The sequence below is a fragment of the Drosophila busckii genome, chromosome 2R (genome assembly GCF_011750605.1).
Source record: "Drosophila busckii strain San Diego stock center, stock number 13000-0081.31 chromosome 2R, ASM1175060v1, whole genome shotgun sequence".
In the NCBI taxonomy this organism is placed as follows: Eukaryota; Metazoa; Arthropoda; class Insecta; order Diptera; family Drosophilidae; genus Drosophila; species Drosophila busckii.
Window position 1 is genome coordinate 10,705,281 of NC_046605.1, and position 22,890 is coordinate 10,728,170.

General features: G+C 41.9%; 1 protein-coding gene across 1 annotated transcript; it reads left to right on the forward strand.

Moving 5' to 3' along the window:
* The first annotated feature begins 2,809 nt into the window (after positions 1-2,809).
* On the forward strand, positions 2,810-17,108 carry LOC108594652. Its single transcript, XM_033293333.1, has 8 exons — positions 2,810-2,930; positions 10,370-12,191; positions 12,484-13,045; positions 15,380-15,568; positions 15,629-15,795; positions 15,851-16,264; positions 16,326-16,629; positions 16,686-17,108. The coding sequence occupies exons 1-8, from the start codon at positions 2,810-2,812 to the stop codon at positions 16,869-16,871; spliced, it is 3,765 nt and encodes a 1,254-aa protein (XP_033149224.1). The 3' UTR covers positions 16,872-17,108.
* The last annotated feature ends 5,782 nt before the right edge of the window (positions 17,109-22,890 follow it).

The window sequence follows — 22,890 nt, forward strand, 5'->3', positions numbered from 1 at the left end:
CATGCGCACTCAAATTATATGGTAAAGGATTTTTATTGGCAGCTTCGAGCGTTTTGCGTCGCCCCAACGCGCACTCCACTGCCCAGACAAATGCACTGCGCGAAATCATAACTAATTAAGCAGGCATGTGTAGCTTAAATTAACTAAATGAGTCAGTACTCAAATATTTTGTAGAAAACAATAAAAATGTGTGACATTCCCACGACAGAGCGGAAATTCGTTTGCTGATTTATTAAAAATAAATAAAAAACACATTCGCTTGAGCGACAGCAGCAATTAGCATAGGCGAATGCCAGAAGAATTTAATGAATAAAAATAATAAAAACAGAGCGCTGAGCTTAGAGCTGAAAATAAAAATAAAACCTAGAACTTAAACATTAGAACTCGAGAAGCAGAGTTTTAAATTTTGATTGCGGGTTGATCCAATAAATGAATAGCAGTGAAAACAAAAATGTTTGTTAACTTATAAAGCGAGTTTAAACATTATTGTATTATAAATTCTATCAATCATATTCTTATATGCCACATGTTTAGAAGTTATTCATTTCCTTGCTTAAGCATAGCACAGAACTCTGCTTAATATACGAAGTAGCTTAAGCAAAACTTTATAAAATATAGCAGCATATGTATATAACATTATATAAATTCAGTCTACTAACTGTAGACTCATATATAGCTCGAAAGGCGAGCATTCGATTTATGTTAATTACATTAAACAATAAATGCAGAAGCTTTTATGCTTAGTAGATCTTTTTATGAAATGAGCAAAATATTAACAATAATTTAAAAAAATGTAGAGCGGCACGCGATTTTTTGTTGGAATTGTTGAAAGTCTTTTGAACAAATCTTTGAGCTGGCTTAAAGTTTAATCAATTATATTTAAACCACAAATATTTTGTTTGTTTGTGATATCAATGAAATATGCTTGTTTGCTTTCGCTCAGTGTACTGCTTATGATCAGACGGCGTATGCCGATTACTCTACTGTATGTGTGTGTGCGCTTGTTAGAGTCTATAAGTATGCCAGTAAGTGAATGAGCAACGTTCGATCTCACTACGCGCTCTCTCCCTCTCTCACTCTCTACCTCGCTCGTTGCGCTCCCCTCTTTGCTCATCAGTGTTGCTTCAGGTGCTATAATGGGCATGCATTTTCTACCCATTACTGAGCCTGCTGCTTGCCACAGAGTCAGGCCAGCCAGCCTGTGTTGCATGTGTCCAGTTTGGGTGGGTGCGTGTCTATGCCACAGTCAGTCTCAACTAAGTGGCTGCTCATTGGCTGCGCCTGCTTAGCGTCCAGCTGTGCATTAGTATGCGTGTCTCTATCTCTGTGTGTGTGTGTGTGTGCGGCATATCCTCGGGCCTTTTGCATTGTTTAAATAGAGTTTTGTGCGCTTCACATACAACTCGTATTCAAATATGAATATTATCGCATTTGTTTAATCGCAATCAACAATTCGTGTTGCTTTGCTTTTTATTTGCCTCTTCGCTGTTCACTGCTTCGGCTTGGCCACAGGACACACCCAAAATGTCGTTATGCGGGATACTTAAGCTATCTGGTGTATACTTTTTATATTGATATTCATTACACTCTGCGCCAAATTTCGCATTGGCAAAGTGACAATGCCGCAGACTTGATGCGAATCTAGCAGAGACACCCTCATGATATTTACGATATGTATACGTAGTTATAAATATACTATATATATATAGAGAGAGAGCTATAGCTGGCTGCTTACTATGCGCGCAGCTTAACGAGCATAACGCAAAACAAACTTGATTCGTTCTGGCCACTTCCAGGCCAACACCCCCCACTGTCAACTTACGCTAATTTAAAGACGCTTACAGCAGTTGAGAGCTGGGGGCGGGGGTAGAGTCCATTGCCTTTGCATTAATTGGCAATTATACGTTTCAGTTTGATACACTGCTTTCATTTATATAAATATATAAAACAAGTTTAGCTTATGCCAGTGCTTAACATAATAATTAATATATACAAATAAAAATAAACTTTTTCTTTAATGTCTTTATAACTTTTTTTTTGAATTTTAATGCAGACTAATTTCCAAGTGTGCTTACTAGTCGTACGTAGCTTGTTTCAGTTTTTTGTTAACTTTTATTGCTCACAGCAAGACGCACAAATTTGAGATACAAACTGTTTCTAACAGTTGGCGCTGTAATTGCTCACACACTCATAAGTAGGTTGCTTACTTTTTCAAATTGTTTTTCTGCTTCCTTCTTTACTATATTTTTTCTAAAACACTGATTTAATTTTAATAACACTTTCGCTACAAGCCCAAGCGCATGTGAACTCAACATTAATAAGCGCCCAGTAAAAACTTGATTTAGTTAACAAAAAAACCAAAATAAAAACAACTACAACTACTCATAACGAGGTCGCCACATAACGAGGTGATGAGTCTAACAAGCGACACAATCGATCATAACGCTGTCTACAACCAACAACAACAACCAACGCTAACAGCAACAGCAACACAACAAACTAAAATAAATCAAAACAAATTTTTGCACAAGTTTCAATGTTGTCTCTCTCTCTTCCAATTTCGATTTGCAGTTTGACATTTTGACAGACAAAAACATAATGCAAACGCATGTGGCTGTCATTATAAATTTATACTAGCAACAGCAGCAACCAATTGCCAAAGAGCGGATCAACAAAATGCCAAGACGAGCAGCTTTTTACTTTTTCTGAGCGCAGAAAGAAAACGAAAATAAAAGCACAGCTTACAGCAAATCAAAAGTTAAACATATAATAAACATATTGGTATATTATGAGCATTAAATTGTTGAAAATGCCGCCACAACCACAACAACAACTGCCGGGAAGCACAGCAACAACAACAACAACAACAGCAGCAGCCAATGGTGGACCACGTGTCAGCTTCAATCGAGATGTGCATGTGAAGCGCATAGGTCAGTGTGTTGTGTTAAGGCAATATAAGCTTAAATTAACCAATACACTCACATATATAAAAAAACAAGCATCTATAACCAAAAGCTACACATTAGTTAATAACAATAAATTAGTGGCATTTCATTTATAATGTTAAGCAAGAGATACGCTAATGAACGGGAAGTTTGCTTAAAAAAATGTTTTAAAAATTAAATAAACATTTTTGATTTGCAGCTGCAAATATTTTATTGCACGGAAACAAGTAATAAAATTAAAATAACAAAATAGTGCAAAGCAAATTCATTCATTTCATTCATACATTTATATATATATTTTTAATTTATACGCAGAGAACATTTTAAAAATACTATAAATGCTGCGAAAATATTTTAAATGCAGCCAAGGCATTCATTAACAACTAAATACCCAGTTTGCATATATATTTAATATATATGTATGTGCTGCCTGCATATCGTGACAGCATTAAAAAACTTGCTGCAGGCGCTTAACAAAATAACTTTAAAATAAAGCTGCGAGCTACGCTTAGCAGTTAAAGCCGCAGCTACGTAATGATGTGCACGAGCTAATTTTGGTCAATCAATGACGCGCTAACAACCCACGCGCCACACACACACACTCACACACACATGTAAGCACATGCATAAAAGCAACTAACTAATTAACTGGGCAGTCGTAGTCAGCGGCGATTCTAAGATGGTCAGACCAAATAAAAAGCAAGCGAATCACCTTCATCTTATTTAAAAATGGTTATGCCAACTTTTGTGGCAGCAACAGCTGCGACTGCTGCTGCAACAAGCAACGCAATTAATAAGAAATGACATTTAAAACAACAATAAATAAATAAATGCAATCAATATTATGATGCCTCACTTTTAAATATATAAATAGCACAATTAAACTTATGTTTATGTATGTGTGTGTGTCTGCGTCTGTGTGACAGAAGTGGGCGAATAAGTCAGAACGAATGCCAAAAGCAATGCTCGTAACAATGCCGCCTCAACAATAAAATGTAGTTTACCTTGAGCGCGCACACACGCACAAAAAGAGAGAGAGCGCGATAGAGCGAGAGCGAGAATTCGCACATATAACTATTTTAAATAAGTAGATATTTTATAAGGCATTAAAAGCAACAACTAGCTACAAACACTGGCACAATCTCCACTGTTGGCTGTTAAAACTAAAGTATCACTTTGCACAACAGCTCAGCGCCCACTCCCCACCCCTCACGCTCTCGCTGCAGCTAAAAAACTCATCAGTGGCAAACGCATTCTAGACTCTGGCACTGTCTGATTGTCTCCAGAGTCGACTACATTATTATTGTTATGATTATGTCTGGCAGCAGCGACAGCAACAACAACAACAACAGCAGCAGCAGAAGCAACAGCAGCGCATTTAATTGCTGTGCAATGCGATTTATGCCAAAGCCGGCTTGGAATTTATGACGACTGTCCGCTGTGCCAGGCAAAATGAAGAAATTAAAAATTGATTATGACAAAAGCGGCACAAATGTAAATTATTTAGCCCAGGCCTTTCATAGATGCCCAATAGCTCGCTCGCTCGCTTATGCCAACTCATGCGTCCATATGCGTGTTTGTAATTGGCAAGCCAAGTTCGTTGCCTGAGTCTTTTGTTTGACGAGCGACTTGCATTTCCTTAACGCACTTCAAGTTTGTTTGCTTAGCTTAAATGGTTAGCAGCCACCAAATTAAGTTTGTAATTAAGCTTAATTATTGCTCAACATTTTCGTTACAATTTTGGCACACTTGGAACTTTTAATTTGATTTATGTGCAATTTATTTTTATAGCTATTTGAGCAGCTTGTTTACTTTTCAAATGAGTGGCAAGCACAAAAGCGTAATTAATTTGAGCTAATTTAGTTTTAGTCGGAGATAATCATAAGTTTTATTTTACTAACTAGATAGTAATATTAGCATTTTTTTATTTAATAGTTATTTTTATAGTGCTATTCAATTTTAATTTAACTTCGCGTTCCAAGTTTTAGTTGCATGTGAATATTTTTTAAATATTTATTTTACTCTTATTTAGGACTTTGCGTTTGCCACAATTTGTTGCTAAGCTTTCAATTTATTTTAATTGTCTCTTTTTTAAGCCAAGTTTGCTTAGAGTGGCGCCATCAATTAAAAAAGTTAACCACATGTATTTTTATTAAATGCATTTATACATGAAAAAATAAATGACTTTGTGGTTCGCATGGAAATTGTGGCAATTATGTGAGACAATAATAATAATAGTAAACGTATTTTAAATGATGATTTAATTTTGCCACAACATGTGTGTCTGTGTGTGTGGAAAATTAGACAGCTGCAGGGCTTATATTGTTGGTAACAACAAATTGTTGTTGACTTGCTAAGTACAAAATTCACTTGAAGACAATCAAAACAACAACAACATCAAGCAGCTGATGAATGTAAATTAAGCTTAATACGCTCTCAAGTCGCTGGCGGGGCTTGTGGCAACCTTGTGAAGCGACGAATTTGGCAAAAACAAGTTGCGCGTTGTAATAAAAAACTGAGAAATCTTTACAAAGCCAACCAGCTGTCAGTTGTTGTTGTTATTGCTGTTGTAATTGTTATTGTTAAGGTTGATCTTCAATGCTGCAAGTGCCCATGCTGCTCTCTTAAAAGATATGACATAATATTTGTAGCCTATGCTAATTTAAATTATAGCCAGCAACACTGGGAAACTACGCTTAAGTCATATATATCCCCTAAAGCTAATGCTGCTGCTGCTGTTGCTGCTGCTGTTGCGCAATCTCTGCAATTTGCGCACAATTGCAACTTTAATTTCAATGTAAGCAAATGCGCAACGCAACGGAATTTTGTGCACAATATTTACTGCTTTAATGAGCGCGCTATTTAAATTAATCAAATTTAATTGTTACAGCTAAAAACTGTAAAATATTATGGCAACATTTCCTATAAACTTAATTGACGAGGCCAAGCAGCGCGCTTGCTGTATAATAATTTATTGTGAAAAATAATAAATGCAATAGACTAGCATAAAGTTGTGCAAAGCATATATATTCTTGTTCAATCAGCGCTTCGCTACAGCGACTCTAAGCGCTAAAGAAATCAATTTTGTTACACACAAAGTTTAAAATTCAGCACACGCTGTTCATGCTACGATCGTTTAAATAAATTCGGGAATATTCAAATTCAAATTTTCCGTATAAACAGCGGGGGTCGCTTGCGCTTAACTTTACGCTCATATTGAATAGCAAGTGAAAGAAATAACGCACACAAAATTAAGTCAAAATTAGTAGAGATTAAACGAAATGTTGTCGGCACTGTGTAAACAATTAGTTTATTAAATTTATTCATATCTTTTGTCAGCAGCCCAAATGACTTTATTGCTCAAGTTGTTGTTGGGGCACGTAAGTTTATTTTTTTTTTGGCTGGAGCAACGTACGCAATTGGCAGCATTTAAAATGCCATTTATGTGTTGTTGTCGCTTCGGCTTTATTGTTTATAATTTGCATAAGAGCCACAATAAGAACTGTCAGCTTGCCTAAAAAGAAACTTAATTAATAAGTCTCATTTTTGGTCTTTGTCTGCCCACTAATTCGCACTCTTTTAGCTCACATTATATTTTTTCTTTCTGTGCGTGTGTGTCTGTGTGTGTGACATTGGCGTAGGCAGCAGCAGTTGCCGCCCGCTACACAAAGCTTAACCCCCTGACTCTTGCGAGCTTCGGCGTGAACGTAGTTGGTTTTGCTCAGTCAGGTTCTTTGCCTGGTTGGCATTGGGTGTTGCTGCTGTCGCGGTCGCAGTCGCAGTTATTAAACGTGTGTGTTTTGAAGTCTATTTAACGCTGGCGGCAATAAAAGCTAACGAATTAACAATTACGAGTGCGAGCGCGAGTGCGAGTGTGAGTGCGAGTGAGCGCGCAATAGGGAGTCAACTGCGTTGGAGTGCAAATTGCTTAAATTTTAATTGGGTAAATGGCAAATGGAGTTGTCGAACACACTCAGCTCAGCTCAACTTCAAAATTTGCAACTTCAGGCAACAAAAAAACAAATCTAACAATTTAGTTTCGAAAAAAAGCGCAAAAAGTTTTGTTTGTGCAGATTGCGTCATTTGTTTATCGAATTGTGTATTGAAATGAGTGTCTGCTTATTTTTAGCCACAAGCTTTTCGGCACTCACAGCTGCTAAAAACAAGTTTGTCGCCCAAGTCTTTTGATTCTTGAAACGAAAGTTTCTCTATTTGTGTTTTGGTTTTGAAAGCCGCTAAAGCGCAGCGATTTTAATTGCGCGTCTAGGCACAGACTGAGAGATTGCAGGCTCAGACTCATGTCAATACAGTTTGCTTATTTGCATAGTTGTCGCAGTGGCAGGCACTGGCTTCAAGGACGCGATGCGGCTTGTCTTTTGATGTGATTAGCAGCAGGCAGGCAGGCGGCCAGGCAGGCCAGTCGCAACAGCAGCTTAACTATGGGGGGCTGGCAGTGGCATTCAATTACAAGCCCAAGCAGCAGCAGCAGTGCGGGCTCGCATATTTCTTTTTAGCCATTTAGCATTGGCATTGCTGGCAAGCTGGACGCGCCTAGATAAAGCCAAAGCGCAGAGCCTAGCAGGCCGCCAAATGAAATCGAAAGTGCAGTTCGCGGGTTAATTGAATTGCCCCAAAGGCGCGCCGGCGCAACGTGCCGCGCGCGCTGTGGCATGCGGCCCTGAGCTCGCTTGCCACTCGAACTTTGCAGAGTCCACGGACTTGACAACTTGTTGCAGCAGCAGCAGCAGCAGCTAATGAGCTGCAACTTGTGGCAAGTGAAAGTTCTCAGCCATTTTTGCATAAATACTATTATTTATATACGCGCTTATAACTTGGAACTTGGTCAGCCTGGCAGTTTATTTTGCTGCTGTGGCCATCACGATAAGCAAATTATGTGCTGCGTGCCACAAGAGCTTAAGCGGCACATGCAGCACAGACCGCAGACCAAACAAACCAAAAATATAAAAAAGTGGTTCAGATTTCATATCACAATGCGAGCAAGTTTGGAAACTTTCCTGCTGCTGTTGCTGCTACTTTGGTTGTTGTTGCATTTCACTTAGACCAATGCCGGCGGCTAATTCCGGCTCATTGCGGCGGCGGCCCATTGCGGACTCATTCGGCACGGGCAAGCAAATCATAGAGCCCGTTGGCCCTGGCTCGAATTCATTAAGTGGATCGCTGATTAAATTAATGAATGGCTTTCAGCGCCAAGCGCTTTGTCTCTGCTCGCTCGCCCGCCCGCCCTACACACCACCCCTTTAGGCTCTAGCGAGGTGTTGCTGTGCTCAATCAATCATCGCACTGCAGCTCCAGATCATTGTTGTTAACAGCTGAGCTGAGCTGAGCGCGCCTGAGAATGCGGCATTGTGTTTTGGGCTAACGCTTTACAGTTACTTGACATTGACTTTAGCTGCAGCCAACTGTCGCTTTGTAGCAATTTATGCCTTCCTGTTGCCCAAAAGGCAGCCACAGCCATAAAAATAAAAGTCGCCTGCAGCAGCCACAGCGCAGAAGACGCTCAACTAAGCTGATGAGTTTACAACTGCGATCAATCTCAGCTTTGAGTGTGTGTATAAACCTATAGCTAGTAGCAACATTTCACCTTGACACATATCAGCTGACAGTTGATTGTTGCTGTTGCGCGTTTTATGTTTCATTGTGGCAAGTTGCAGGCAGGCCTGAGGACAGCAGCGTGCAGCGTCAGGTTTTGGCTTTTAAAATGTTATTAAAAATATATAAAGATTTTAATGATTGCATAAATAAATACGCTTATCGTTAATTAGAATTTATATTGTGTGCTGCTTAACAATTAAAAACGAATTCCTTTGATGCTCGGTTTTCAATTTATTTTTTGTTTGTCAAGTGTTTTGCTTTTGCGCCTTGCCCAAATTGCTTTGTTGTTTATTTGTCAAGCTGAGTTTGCGATCTGATAGTTTTAGCCTATTGTCATTTACATTCTAATGCCACAACGCGTGAGTTGCCTGAGTGCTGAGCATGGCAGTAGAGCCAATTTGACAGTTTGGACACGCCCAGGCTGTCAGTATTGATTGTTGTCCAGCAGCAGCTCCATTACCTACCTGGCTGCCGTTGTGGGTGCTGCTGCGCAAAGGTGACAAGTGATTGTCTTTTTTGCAGAAAAAACAAAGAAAAAAACAAAAGACTTAGGCAACGAACGTGTCTTAACAAGCTTTAGCTTAGCATAACTAGCAGCGACTAAAGATGCGTAATCTCAGCAGCTTGCTCCCGTTCTGCTGGCCAAAGCGAAAGGCAACAAAATAGCAGAAGCAGCAGCAGCAGCAGCAGCTGCTCCACAGCTGAAAAGCCATCAGCTAAAAGCACGCACGTTGCTCTTCGTCGTCGTTGTCGTCTTCGTTGTTGTTGTTGCTGTTGAAGCTCTGCTTAGCAATCTTGTTTTCTTCACGATGATCGTTTTGTTTTGCTGCTTGAAGATAGAGCGGCATGTTTTTTGTTTTTGTTTTTGCTTTTGTTTTCGGCGTATTATATAATAATGATTATGAACAAGTGAGGAAGTGGAAGAATCTTTATGATCTGGGCATAGGCACACTGCAGTGTGCCGCTTCAATGGCCATTAGCGCTTACAGCGCCCGATTACAGACTACACGTTCCAATTGAGACGTGGGCTAATGCCAAATCCATTGTTGGCCAGGCCAACACACAACACACAGCTCGTCACTCAGTCACTCAGTAAGTTAGTCAGTCAGTTCAGTTCAGGCTGCCTTATTTAGCAGCCAGCCAGCCAAGCAGGCAGCTGCTGCCAATTCACACTTATTTTTTTTTTAGCTTCTTTCGCTTGGCCAAGTGGCTTGGCCAGCAAATATTACATCATCAGCTCAACTAAGTTGAGCCGAGTTGACTGCGAGAGTTTAGAAGAGGTGAGGCCAGGTGAGCGGAGGTCATACTAATGTGCTAATTGTCATTACATGAGCACGCGAACTAGTTCAGAACACATTTTTGCTAATTGCCGGCTGTTTGTTCTATTGCTCTTAACGCTGAATCAGTCAGTAACAGGAATGGTAACAATTGTAATTTTTACAATCAAAATTTGTATAAAACGAAACTTATACAGAATCAGGCAAAATAAACTTAAAAGTTTAAGCAACAATTCTTTTTGCTTAAGTCCTATAATTTAATTTCGAAGTATAAAATTCCATCATTATCTGTGATCATCTGATCACATAATGTTATAAAGAGAAGGTTTTCTTATATAAATATTTATGTATTTAAATTGAATTTATTTTTATTAAGCAGTCGACGCAAAGATCTTACAGCAAATTTTAACTCTGTTAAATTTAAAATTTGTATATTAGAAGTGTGTAAACAACATTTGTTGCATAAATTGATATAAAGTTAGAATTGTTTAATTTATTTTACTAATTATTTTCATTTTATTTTTATTTTTGCAGCCAAGCGCGATAGTGAACTTGAGCCCTACGATTACGAATCAACGACTTTGCAGCCTACGCAGGGCTATCATCAGCTGCCACCGGATATAGATCCCGAGGATATACGCAAGGAGGCGGCTTTGGTGCTGGCACAGGCTGGACAGCATCAGAGCAAAGCGGCCAACGGTGATAACATACCCACGTTTCGAGTTAAACAGAAGCGCAGCGCCGCAGCCACCAGCAGCAGCGACTCGCAGCGCTTTCATTCGCTGCCAACGCGCAAGAAGAAGGGCAAGCCTGTGGCACGCAGCGTCAGTGACGCAGCAGCCAAGAAGCCCGCCAAGCGTCCTTCCATTTTTGGTCTATTCAGTCGCAAGAGCGACACACAGTTGGACAGAGATCCGCGCTTCGAAGACGGCGGCGGTCGACGTTTAGTGCGTAGTAAAAGTGATGTGGGCAGCGCTCAAAAGGACACGCGCAGTCGTCTAAGCAGAAAAGCGGATACGTCCAACAGTAATACGGCAAAGCCACAATTGACGCCCATTATAGAGCAAGCGCAGCGCGAGGATTACTTTGAGAAGCAGCAGCAACAGTTTGGCGAGCGCGAGCGACGCAAATCGGACGCAGTTACCGTGCGTGAGAAGCATGAGAGCGTGCAGGGTCTAGCCGAGCTGCTGACACGCAGTCGTTCCAAAGCGGAGCTAGACGGTCCGCTGCTAAAGCCACAAGCCACAACCAGCGCAGCCACAGGCGCCTCCATTTCCGCAGGCATACGCGATCGCATTGAAACGTTGCAGGCCAAGTCCAGTGAGAATATGCATAGCTCACAGCTGCCGGCGGAGCGACTGCCGCTGACCAAAGGCCGCACTGTCGACGGTCTGGTCAAGCGTCTGTCCATGGAACGCTTCTCGCCACAGCCGGCCATTAGCCAGCCGGCGTTTTCTTATATACGCCCCAACGAGGGCATTACCTATGCTCAGCTGGATCTGAGCGATGAGCAGCAGCCGCTGCATGCGCGTCGTGACTCACGCACGCCACAGCGTGAGTTTGCGCCAGCGCGTCCACCACGCGCCAACGATAGAGCGCTGCATAGTCCGCACAGTCCGCCGCCTAGAGTAAGTAACTCTCATTCACCTTCGCCTTGGCAGCAGCTAAGCCCACGCAATCTCAGCGACGAGGATGAGGGTCTGGGCTTTGAGACACGCAAGCGTTACTATGATGATGAACGTGAGCGGGAGCGTGAGCGCCGTGCCGAGCCGCCCATTGTGCCTGTTATACGCAGCGTTAGTCCTGCGCCTTATCTGGATGAGTTGGGCTATCGTCGTGCGCAGCTGGAGAATCGCATTTTGACGCGTCGCTTTGGCGAGGGCGCCACCTTGGAGCGCCAGCCGCCGCACTACAGACAACAGCGCGACTTTCAAAGTCCAGAGCGTGAGCTTGCGCCGGAGCCGCGTTATCAGCGTCAGGACACCACATTGCCCAAAACAGAGAAAACTTCGCGCTATCGCCACACCAAGTACTATGATGATGGTCATGGTGGCGTCAAGGAAACCTATGTCAGGGAGACACAAACAGACGGGCAGGTACGTGAGTCGCGGCATCGCGAGCGCTTGGGCTCCACGCCGCGTGATGAGCAGGAGCCCAAGAGCCTGGATTCACAACTTACGGGCACAGATCAGTATAGGTCCTCGCCAGAGCTGCGTGGTCAGCAGGCACAGCAGCAGGACTATTGGCAAAGCAGCCTCAAGCGCGATAAACTGCAGCAGCGCAGCTTCGACAAAGGAGATTCGGGCATTGAGAATGATTTTCGCAAAGAGTCATTCAATGGCGATATAACCACAAGGTAATGTCATTCAGATTAGTAATTAACACATTTACCACTAAAATTCAGTCACAACGGCTCAAATTTGTAATAAGCGCATATCGATTGAAGCGATAACATTTGAAAAGACGTTATCGTTAGTGAATGTCATCCATTAAGTTCATAGCTAGCAATTATAGCTGAAAGTGCCGCGCGTATTTCACTAATGTAAACAATAAAATTTAAAAGCTTAATGTAATTAATTAATTTTATACATTATGTAATAACGTTTGCCTTTCACTTGACTAATTTTTGACTATTTTTGGCGTAACAGATGGCGCAAGCGCACAGCTTTGGATGACATGAGAGCTTGCGAGACATTTTTGCGCAAGGAGCGACGAGAGAGTGCCCAGGAGCTGCAGCTGCAGCGGCAGGCACGGCGGGAGCAGAGCTACATTTATCGCGAGCGCTCCATTGACGATGGCTCACACTTTGATCCACATTTGGACAAATATCCAGTGGCCACCAGCACGTTGCGTCGTCGCGAGCAGCAGACGGCCAACAAACAGCGCGAGGAATCCGCCAGCACGCTGAAGCGCAACAAGAAGCTGGGCGGCTTTGAGAAGGTCAAGCAGCTGTTCACAGGCACCTCTGGCAGTGGCAGTCAAGGCGGCAGCGGACGCAGCAGCGGCAGCAATGTGTCCAGCGGCAAGAAGGAGACACAATCGCGTCTAACCAACGGCACGAGCAGCACACTCAGTCGCCGCGACAAAGATAAAGAAAAAGAGAAGGAGAAAGAGCGCGAGCGAGAGCGTTACATGGTGCGGGAGGAGGAGATGCGTTCGCGCTATCGCGAACATCATGCACTAAGCGAGGAGACCTCACGCGAACCAAAGGTAAGCACGCTTGCTCCAGCTTCTAATGGCCAATTGATGGAGCCATAAAGTTCATTGAACCTTGTAGCTTGGTCATGGCCAGCGCTATTATTAATTTCGAATTAATCAAGACCAGCAGCAGCGACCCATCGCTTCGCTTTGTATTTTTGGCATTTGTTTGTCTAGGAGCGCGTTGCGCAATGGCTGACTGACTTCCTGCTCAATGGAGTCGGGCCAAAAGCAGCTGGTGGGTGTCTGCTTTGGTGCCGTAAATGGTGCAGCGACAAGATGTCATGTCAGACACATCAAATAAAATTCACTGCGCTGCTTGAAAGCGTTTGAGTTCTTGTTTTTTATTATTATTTAAATAACAAAACGTGCGTTGTCGACCAAATAGAGTTGCAAATGCCAAAAACTAAACAACGAGGCGGCGGCGCACAAACTCAAGAATAATAATAAATACCAAGCTAAGAATCATGTGAGAGCGCGCTGAGCGCTCTAGCCCACGCAGGCTGTCAGTAAATCAGTTTGTCAGCTCTTGCAGTTAAATAGAATTAGGAAAGCTGACAGCGAACGCGACAAACGCGTACAACGGGGCGTATGCGAAATTGATTAAGCGCGCAGCGATTTCAACTCGTATAAGAGTCTTGGCGCATTCTTTTTGGGCTGGCTACTAACTTGGTCAGTGGCAGATTGCACAATGCACAGCGAGTTTAGCTAATTTGCAATGCTTGAGCGGATTTGTAGGCTTGTGCTAGACCAAAGACCTTGGGCTGCCTAAGCGGAGGATGTTGCTGCTGTTGGCTTGGCAAACAATTCGTTACGCCGGATGTGCATTGTTAAGGCATTAGCAGCTTCTTGGCCAAACAACGCAATACTTGAAATAAAAGTATATAATAAGAAATATGTGACTTTTGTATCCTTTGCGTGGGCGACAGCTTTTCGTTTGAATTCTTCGTGCTTGCAACTTCAATCAGGGTGTGGCCTGACCGTTGTCAAAAATGTTTGCGTGCCACACTCTTCACTTAACAATACGAAACTTCTCTCTTTTTTTATTCTTGCGGTAAACGGTTTGGACAATATGCTGCCATTATTCATGCTCACAGGCCTGTTGGCCATAAACACGCACACACACACAAACACGTCGTAAAGCGACGCCCCAAAATACTTAAGTGCCTTGGCATTCATTTCGAATTGGAGATTCTACATGACCATAAGAAATCAAATCAAATAAAATGCGAGAATAAGAATAAAAAGCATTGTGCGCCAATAATGTTGTTAGTTAATTTATGGCCGCGACTGAAGGCCCCATAAACTATATTAAGGCGGCACTGCGTTTGGCATATTTGAATATTTAATTATATTTTCGTGGGTGCGTAATCGTTTTGCGTTTTGTTTTGCTTTTATTTTTGGCGTTTACGTTTTTCTTGACGCTTTTTTCAAGCAACTTGAAACTGTTTGCTCAACACAGCTTGAGATTTGTTTGACATTCCAATTTGAAAATAATATTTTTGGCCACAAAGTTTGTTAGCTATAATAACAACTATCGTTGGCTCCATAGCAGCAAATACTAGACGCGGAGAACAAACATATGAATGTCGAGCACATTTAGGGCAACGACTTGTTCGAGTATCTGCCTAATACTACAAATTCAACCACAAGTGGGTTAAAGTCTGTGATTTTTATTGAGGGAAACAGTGGCATCGAAATTTAGATGATCAAATGAATAATACAAAAGTAGTTTATATATATGTATTTAATATAATTTATGTAGAGGTTGCCTCTTTTATTTAAAATATAGCATTAACACATTTATCAAATATTTTAATTGTTTCGCATATTGAACATACAAAAATCTTTTTTAAAGTGAGTAGAGTGCATTCTTTTCTATTGCAATTATATATTATTTAGAGCTTACATATTATTTATTTATTTTTCATTAATATTTTTGCTCACTTCAATGCACTGATTAACCCACTGTGCCCAGCAACGCAACCCAAACAAGCAAATTTGCCGTCGCATTCGCAATTCTCAATTCACAAATGGCAAAACAAGTTTGTTTGCAACGTGAGCTGACATTGTTGTTGTTGCTGCTTTTGTTGTTATTGTTGCTATCGCCCCCACAAAAGCCACAGTTAGACCTAGAGCTGGTGCTCGGCTCGGCTTTAGGTTCAGCTACTCATTAGATAGGCATGAGTTGTGGCAAGGCGTTCGCTCGTGCAAAGGCCACCTGCCCCACATTGCTGGCTGGGCTGGCAACCTGTTGCCGCGGCACTTGTGCAATGCAATGGGCGCCACCTTTGACCCGCTTAAAGCGTGATCTACTAAACAAATACTGTGCGAATTGTTTTTCAGACTATGGACATCTCAATGCGACGCCGGCTCTCCACACCGAAAGCTAGTCCACTGCTGCTGAAGCGCGGTCCCGCCGACAAGCCGCCCAAGAAGCAGCTCAGCAGTCAAGCGTCGGCGCCAGTGAAGAGCGAGAAGACCAGCTGGTTCAAGTCGCTGGACAGACGCGCCAAGAGCACACCCAAGGAGCAGGTAGCAGCAGCAACACTAAATAAATCAAAATGAAACTAATAAATTTGCTTTGGCTTTTAGCTAAATGTTTCTGTGAATGGACACAGCGAGGCCAACTGCACATCCAGTCTGAAGCGCAGCAAGCAGCGCAATGCAGCAGCTGCGCCTGCCAAGAATTTGCGCTTCTTTGGCGACACGGATCTGGACTCCAATCCGCCTACCATTTCCAAAGCCAGCAGCACGCCCAGGTAAGCAAATTGAACGCAATTTTAAATGTTTATTTAATTATTTATTTTATTGCAGACGCCGTGCCATGTTGGCGCACTCGAAGCATTCCCAGAGCGCCTACAATTTGGATCGCAGTCCGCCGCCGCCAGCGCGTGATTATCGCCACACCTTGGCGGCGCAGTCGAGCCAGACACGCCAGCGTGCCACATCTATGCAGCACTTGGAGCCGGGCAGCGATGAGGTGGACTTTCGCAAGCGACGTCATTACTCGCGCTCACGCGAGCTGCATGACATATCGGAAAGCGGCTCGGAGCCAGAGCCCGCGGAGCGCTATAAGCGCGGCGCTGGTCAGCGTGCCATGTCCCTGGAGCGCTCCGCTGAGCTGCATATGCCACACTCACGTCGCTACGACGAGCGCACGCTGCAGGCACCGCCCAAGCCAGCGCGCAGTGCTGAGCGTCGCGGACTCATTGAGAACGGTTATGGCAAGTGAGTAAAGCTGCCAAGCCCAAGATAATGCAGTTTAATATTTAATTTGTTGCCTCCTCAGGGATCGCTATCCCGCTGAAAGCTCTGGCACCGAGGGCGAGTCCAGTTTGCATAGTCAGCGCAGCGTAGTCTATTTGCATGCCACCACAGTGGGCGACATACCACAGCCATATAATCTGCGTCGTCGCTCCATTTCTCGTGATGATTTGCGCAAAGGCAGCAGCGGCGCCATAGCTGGCGGCAAGCCGCCCCTGCAGCCCATGACGCGCACCGTCTCTAGATCTGTATCCATGCTGGCACCTTGGAAGCCCAAGCACATTAGCGAGGGCTACGAGATCAACTACTCACAGGAGCAGAACAAGCGCGTAAGCTCGAATTTGTCATCAAGTGTAGCTCGGTTTTTGAACTGAATCCCTTGCAGATTTCCACTTTGCAACGCAAACCGCCGCCGCACAATGGCGCCACCAGCGCCAGCACTTTGAGTCGAGTGGGACGCAAGCAGGACACGCCCACGCGACGCCACAACGGTTATCATGTGGATGAGCGTCCAACGCCGTCGCGTTCGTTGCTGTCCGCATCGAATTTACGCAGCGCCAAGGCCAAGTGAGAAGGCATCCATGGATGGGGACTGCTGGTGCTCTGCTGTTAATATTTAATTACTGTATATCTAGTTTGCTAATCGTAATCAAGTTCGAAACGAAACAACATTTCTAATCAATGGGAACCGCATTTATCAGCCGCGCGGTATTTAGTTTATAGGAATCTTTAACCTTTGTTGCAATTCTCGTCATATTGTATATGTAAAGTTTACGTATATTTTAATAAAAATTACAACACTAAACTTAACGAAATTGAAACGTTTTGATTTAATCTATAAAGTAATGTGTTAAAATCGCACGTGTAAACATAAATAATACGCTAAACTCAACGTAAGCATGTTCAAATTATTCGTTAAGCTTAGCAAATACACAAACCGTGCACAATGTATTTTAGCTTTTGACAGCGAGCAACAGAAAAGGCTAGAAACAGCTTTAAAGCAGCTGCACATAGCTACAAATAATTTCAAAATGCTACAAACGTTTTATTTTTGCAGCAGCAAATATTTTAAAGCAAATAATACAAATAAAATGACTAAGTCCATATTTTTGGCTGCGACTGCGCTGCGGCCAAATACTTTTTATTTGTTAATTTACAATTTCATTGTGCCGCTCTCTGCCTAAGCCTAAGCATGACTGCCATAGCAATTAGTTTTATTAAACTAAACAATATTCCAATTTATATTTGCAACAATAATCCAAATTATATTTCCTGATCTGTGCTATTTCCCCAACATTGTGAAACTTCTCGGCAATATAAATTATTTGTTCACACAACTAATAAATTATTCGCACTCACCACACAGCTGCCCCCCGTCAATGTTGTTGTTGTTGTCTCCGTTTGGCAGCGGCGTTTGGTGTCAGGCACCCCAGCAGCACATTTCCGTTGCATCTTTCAACACGCTTGGCAACTTTCGCTACTTTGCAACTCGACGCTGCATTTTCAAGGATAATTGCGAAAAGTACAAGAGTGGAAGTTTTCCCTTAAAACGCGCATCGACTTTGACTTGGACTTGGGAATCGCCAGTGCTAGAGTATCAGCGTTTAGCTCAGGCCAAGGAAGTCGCTGCTGCTGCTGCCGCTGCTGCGGCCGTGGTATTTTCAAAGTTGAGCAATAAATTATTAACTGAGCTTCAAGCATTTGTTTTTCGCCAAGCTGCCCATGCCCCCGCCAATTGAAGTTAGGCAAAATATGCAAAAAACTAAAACGAAGCAGTGAGAGAGAACGCATAAAGAAAAAAACTAAACTAACAAACATAAACAGCGCAATAGCAACAATAGGAAGTGCAGACGGAGGCGCAAATGAAAATAGTGTGAAAATAGTTTGGCACAAGATTTATATGCAGTTCGCTTAAGAAGAGACTTGAGCACTTATTATTTGGCATTAATTCATTTAATCAAACGCCCAGCCATGTGCGCTTAAGCTGCTGCCACGCCCACACTGGGCTCAGTGGTGTTGACATAATATGCTTACACGCACAATATACACAACGGTATTTATTACGAGCGAGAGCATGAGCATGTATTAAGTATTTATAATGTTTTTTTTTCATTGCAGTTGCAAGACAATCAGTCACCTGGCAGGTGCAGTTTTTAATTAATTTCACAACGACAAAACACTCAGGTGCAGCACAAAAGTCGAGCAGAGACACACACACACACACAACACATACGCACACATGCATGCATATAAGTGCCACGCACACGCTTGCAAGTCAAAGAGGCCAAAGAGGTATTCAATTATTCTAAGTACACGTAATTGAAATGCACTTGCAACCGGCAGCCGGCAACTGGCAACTGGCAACTGTTGCCACATGCCACAGCACTCCAGTGCTGCAAGTGAGCAAGCGGCGGGCGTTTAAGTGCAACAAATGTGATTAATACTTGACAGCAATCAACTAATCGACAAATGCAATGCTACTACAATATTAACATATTTCCCCCAAGCTGTCGACAAGAATTCGTAATGTCTCAATCATCTGCAACAAGTAACAAGTGGGCAGTCATTAATTAATAAACATAGCACAATATTTTCAACAATGCAACCGAATATTACAAGCGGCATAAATGTGTTGATAGAGTTTTGATATTTAATTAAGTAGAAACAAATGTATGCTCAAATAAATTAAAGCAATTCTTGAACTGAAACTAATTAATGCTGCTATTGTATTAAATTTATATTTTATTTAGCGAAGAAATATAAAATGCTTAAGTTTGTTATATGGTTTGATTTCAATTTAATAGAGCTTTGATATTTCATTAACAACAGCAAATTTAAGCAGTTCAAGCAATTAATTAATGCTGCTATTGCTTTAAATTTATATTTTATTTAGCAAAGACATATAAATGCCTTAGGTTTTGATTTGAATTTAAGCGCACAAGACATTGCATTTAAATTGCAAACATGTTCGTGTGCGTTAATTAATTTTTTTGTCCTTCAGTTTTAACTTGGCTAATTTACAGTTTAGAATGAATGCCACGTAAATGTAACGCTTGATTTTTTTTTTGCAATTAATTAAATAGCTTTGTCATGTGCTCTCACACACAAATGAAAACGAATTGCGAAATAAAAGTCAAGGCAGCAGCAGCAACTAACAGAATTTGTTGTCCTTGTTGCTATTGTGTGCACTAGTCAATTGATTGCCCATTTTAATTAGCTCAATGAAATGTCCATCAGCACACACACACACTAACACACACACACACGTACAAAATAGAGAAGCTTATGTGCAAATTATTATTAAAATTAATTTGAAATGTTATAAAAAGTGGCTGTCAATAAAAACGCATAAATATGCAAATGATGTATTAACAAATATTAAAAATTTGTCTTGCATTATGATTTATTGCGCTTTATCGTAATGCATATAATAAAAATAAATTGTACACTTTACAAGCAGCAAAATAATGCAATAAAATGCAAATGATATAAATATTGTTGCTGCTGTTGTTGAGCCACAAATTCGCACAAAATTTACAGCTCTTTATATGTCAATTTATGAGCCTTAATGCTGACAATTGTGGATTAAATGTGTCAATAACTGATGCATTGACAAATTGGCAACACACAATGCATTTATCGATTGAGGCAGGTATCGTTAGCAAGGCTTCCTGGTAATTAAGGACAACGAGTATTTAAGCTAAAACGCATGTATTTGTACTTTGACTAGGCCAGTCCGTCTGGCGCCCACAACGGGCTGGCAAGGATTCAACCGAGCATGTGCATGCGGTCGAATCATCACACACACACAGACACATACATGTGTGTGCATAACAATAATTTTCAGTTTGGTCTTCGTTGCACAATTTCAATGCAAATATTTACACAAGCATTTGAACAAATTGGTTTCAAATTCTCGTACACTGTTAATTTTATTAATTGTGGCGAAAATTTTATAACTGGCACAACTGTTGCCATATTTTTTGTGTGTGCTTTTCAAGAGCTTAGCTTATATAATATAATTATATTAATAATAAATTGCAGCTGTATACAAGTGCATGCAATTGAGCTCAGCGAATGAAACATTTAAATTAATTTGTGCACCACTCTTAACTCGCTTTGTGCGGCGCTTCACTGTCAAATTAAATTGAGTTTGCCACATTTATTTTTTTGCTGTGGGTTTGAATTCAGTTTTGGTTGAGGCTGTGGCTGCGGGCAACCCTTTTATGCATACAATTTCCGATTGGTTTTCTTTACGCTGTTTGCATTTGACTTGGCCTTGGGGATGCCCATAAATTATGCACGTCGGGTATTTAAGCTTTTCTCAGATATTAAATATTTAGACGCTCGAGAATTTGGGGCTCTTAACTCTTGTGTCTACAACGTTTAGCACAGTACCCAACATAACTAACTTTGAACATTTTTACGATATTTCGCATTTATGTTAATTAGTTTTTAGATTTGCAGCCCAGCAGCAGGCGACGAATTTATGAGCGGCTGCTAATTCTGTAAATATTTGAATTAAAATGCTGAATTTTTGTAGCAAAAACAAAATCAAAATCAGTTTATTGCTGGAATTAAGTGTAGCTCTGGAATGTTGAAATAGAAAATAAAATTCAATTTTAATATCAGTAATATATTTGCACAAATCTATGCAGCCAAACTCTAAGCCGACCCTCGCCTTTTGCTTGGACTGCGAGCATAAGCTGCTGTTAAAGCCAAACTCTCAGCCACAATAACTCACAACATATGACAAAAACACATTTATGAGACTTTATCATTTTGTATATGGAAAACTATTTGCAATTTGCCAACAAATGCTGCACGTATGTCCACAACAGATAAAACTCAGATGATGGCACAAGTAGTGGTAAGGCTAGGAAAAAATAAACATGAATACTTGGCAGTTTATCAATTAAAGCAAGCGTTAAAAAAATAGCGAGTAGTGGCTGGGGCAAGTAAACAAACAAACGTGGCGGCTGCCCGGGGGGCATTTAGTTGAGGCATGGAAAAAATTCAGCAATTAATTTTCGCTTTGCGTAAAATGTGCGAACAAAACGCAAAGTTGATTAACAGCCCAGTGGGGGGGTGGCCGCCTAAACTCTCAGCTATGAGTGTGTGTGTGTGTGTGTATCTAGGCTGAAGTCTCTTCAGTTTAATGGCTAAGCGATAAAAATGGCAAAATACAAAACATGCTTATGTAAGGCAGCAGCAGCGCTGAAAGCCTTTAGCTGTTTGGCTGGGAGCTGTAGCTGGACGCGCGTCTGCTAATTAATCATCGACGTTTATCCGACTTGATGCAGAACTAAACAAATCGTTTCAAATTATTAAAATCATTTATAAAGCGCCGAGCCAGCCACGCAAGCCAAGCAGCAGACAAACGCCAAAGTGAGCGCGCGCGGCAAGGTTGGCTGGCATGAAGGATGAAGGATGTGCTGCGTGCGCTTGGCGCCGGCTCAGCGTCAGCGGAATTCGTCTCACACTCAGCCACACTCACACACACATACTCACAAAATCCAATTCCATTGGCAATCCAACGTCCGAGTGCGCGCCACGGCTGTTGCCAACATAAATCAGTCGCACATATTAACCTCTCCCAGCAATGAAGGAATGAAGACTGAAGACTCTCTGCACTGACTGGACGCGTATAGTTGAGGTTGCTCTTGTTAGTGTGTGTGTGTGTGTGTGTCAGCCAGCGTGACCAATTAAAGAGCGCTGCCAGCATTTTTATTTATGTGTTGTTGCTGTTCCTGCTGCTGCTGTTGCTGCTGTTTTTAGCTTTAGCCGCAGCATATTTTGTGCGCATTCGCTACGCCTTCCATTTCCTTATCCCACACGCTCATTATTCGCACATTCATGACGCTGACGCTGGCGCTGGCGGACAGGAAGCGACAGACGCCGCGCTGCTCTGCCCGCTCGCTCGTATTTCTCATAGTCAGCTTATCTGCAAGGCGCTGACAGCACAGCAATAGGGCAGAGCATACAATACAAGCAGCAGCAAGGACAACTTGCTGGAGAAATAAATTATGTGAACGTCGCAGCCAGCAAAACGTAAACAAAATATGTGGGCAACCAAAGCGCGTTCCGACTGGCCTCGGTTTAGGCCATTATGAAAGGCGCACACAGCAGCAGCAGCAGCAGCAGCCGCAATAATAGCATTGACCAGGGTCAGTAACTGGCATACAAAAGACTTGAGAGTGTGTGTGTGCTTGATGCTAAATGAAATGGCAATGAAATTTAAAACGCACTTGACAATTTAGTGGGAATTTTGAAAGTTTAAGATAAAATAGCAATTAAATTATTAAGCGCAGAGCTCATTGCTACTATTGTTGGCTGTGAATAACAAAATATATATATATTCTTTATAAACAAAATAATAATTTAGCTATTAATTATTATAGCTAAAAAAATTCAAACGCCCTAAATACTATGCTTACGAAAATGCCTTAGCTTTCAACTGGACAGACTGAGAGTCGTCCAATCAACTTAAGCTAATGGCTGCAACTATTTTAATCGCTATTGTTGCTATTATTACTGTTACTTGTATTTCTCATTGTATTAGTCGCAATTCAATGGAATTAATTAAAGCA

What these genes read in the sequence shown, in the direction of transcription:
- LOC108594652 (XM_033293333.1), top strand. Translation starts at nt 2,810, where the DNA reads ATGCCGCCACAACCACAACAACAACTGCCGGGAAGCACAGCAACAACA. An exon ending in AAAGCCAGCAGCACGCCCAG is followed by an intron (nt 15,796 to 15,850) that starts GTAAGCAAATTG and finishes ATTTTATTGCAG; the next exon opens with ACGCCGTGCCATGTTGGCGC. An exon ending in CACAGGAGCAGAACAAGCGC is followed by an intron (nt 16,630 to 16,685) that starts GTAAGCTCGAAT and finishes AATCCCTTGCAG; the next exon opens with ATTTCCACTTTGCAACGCAA.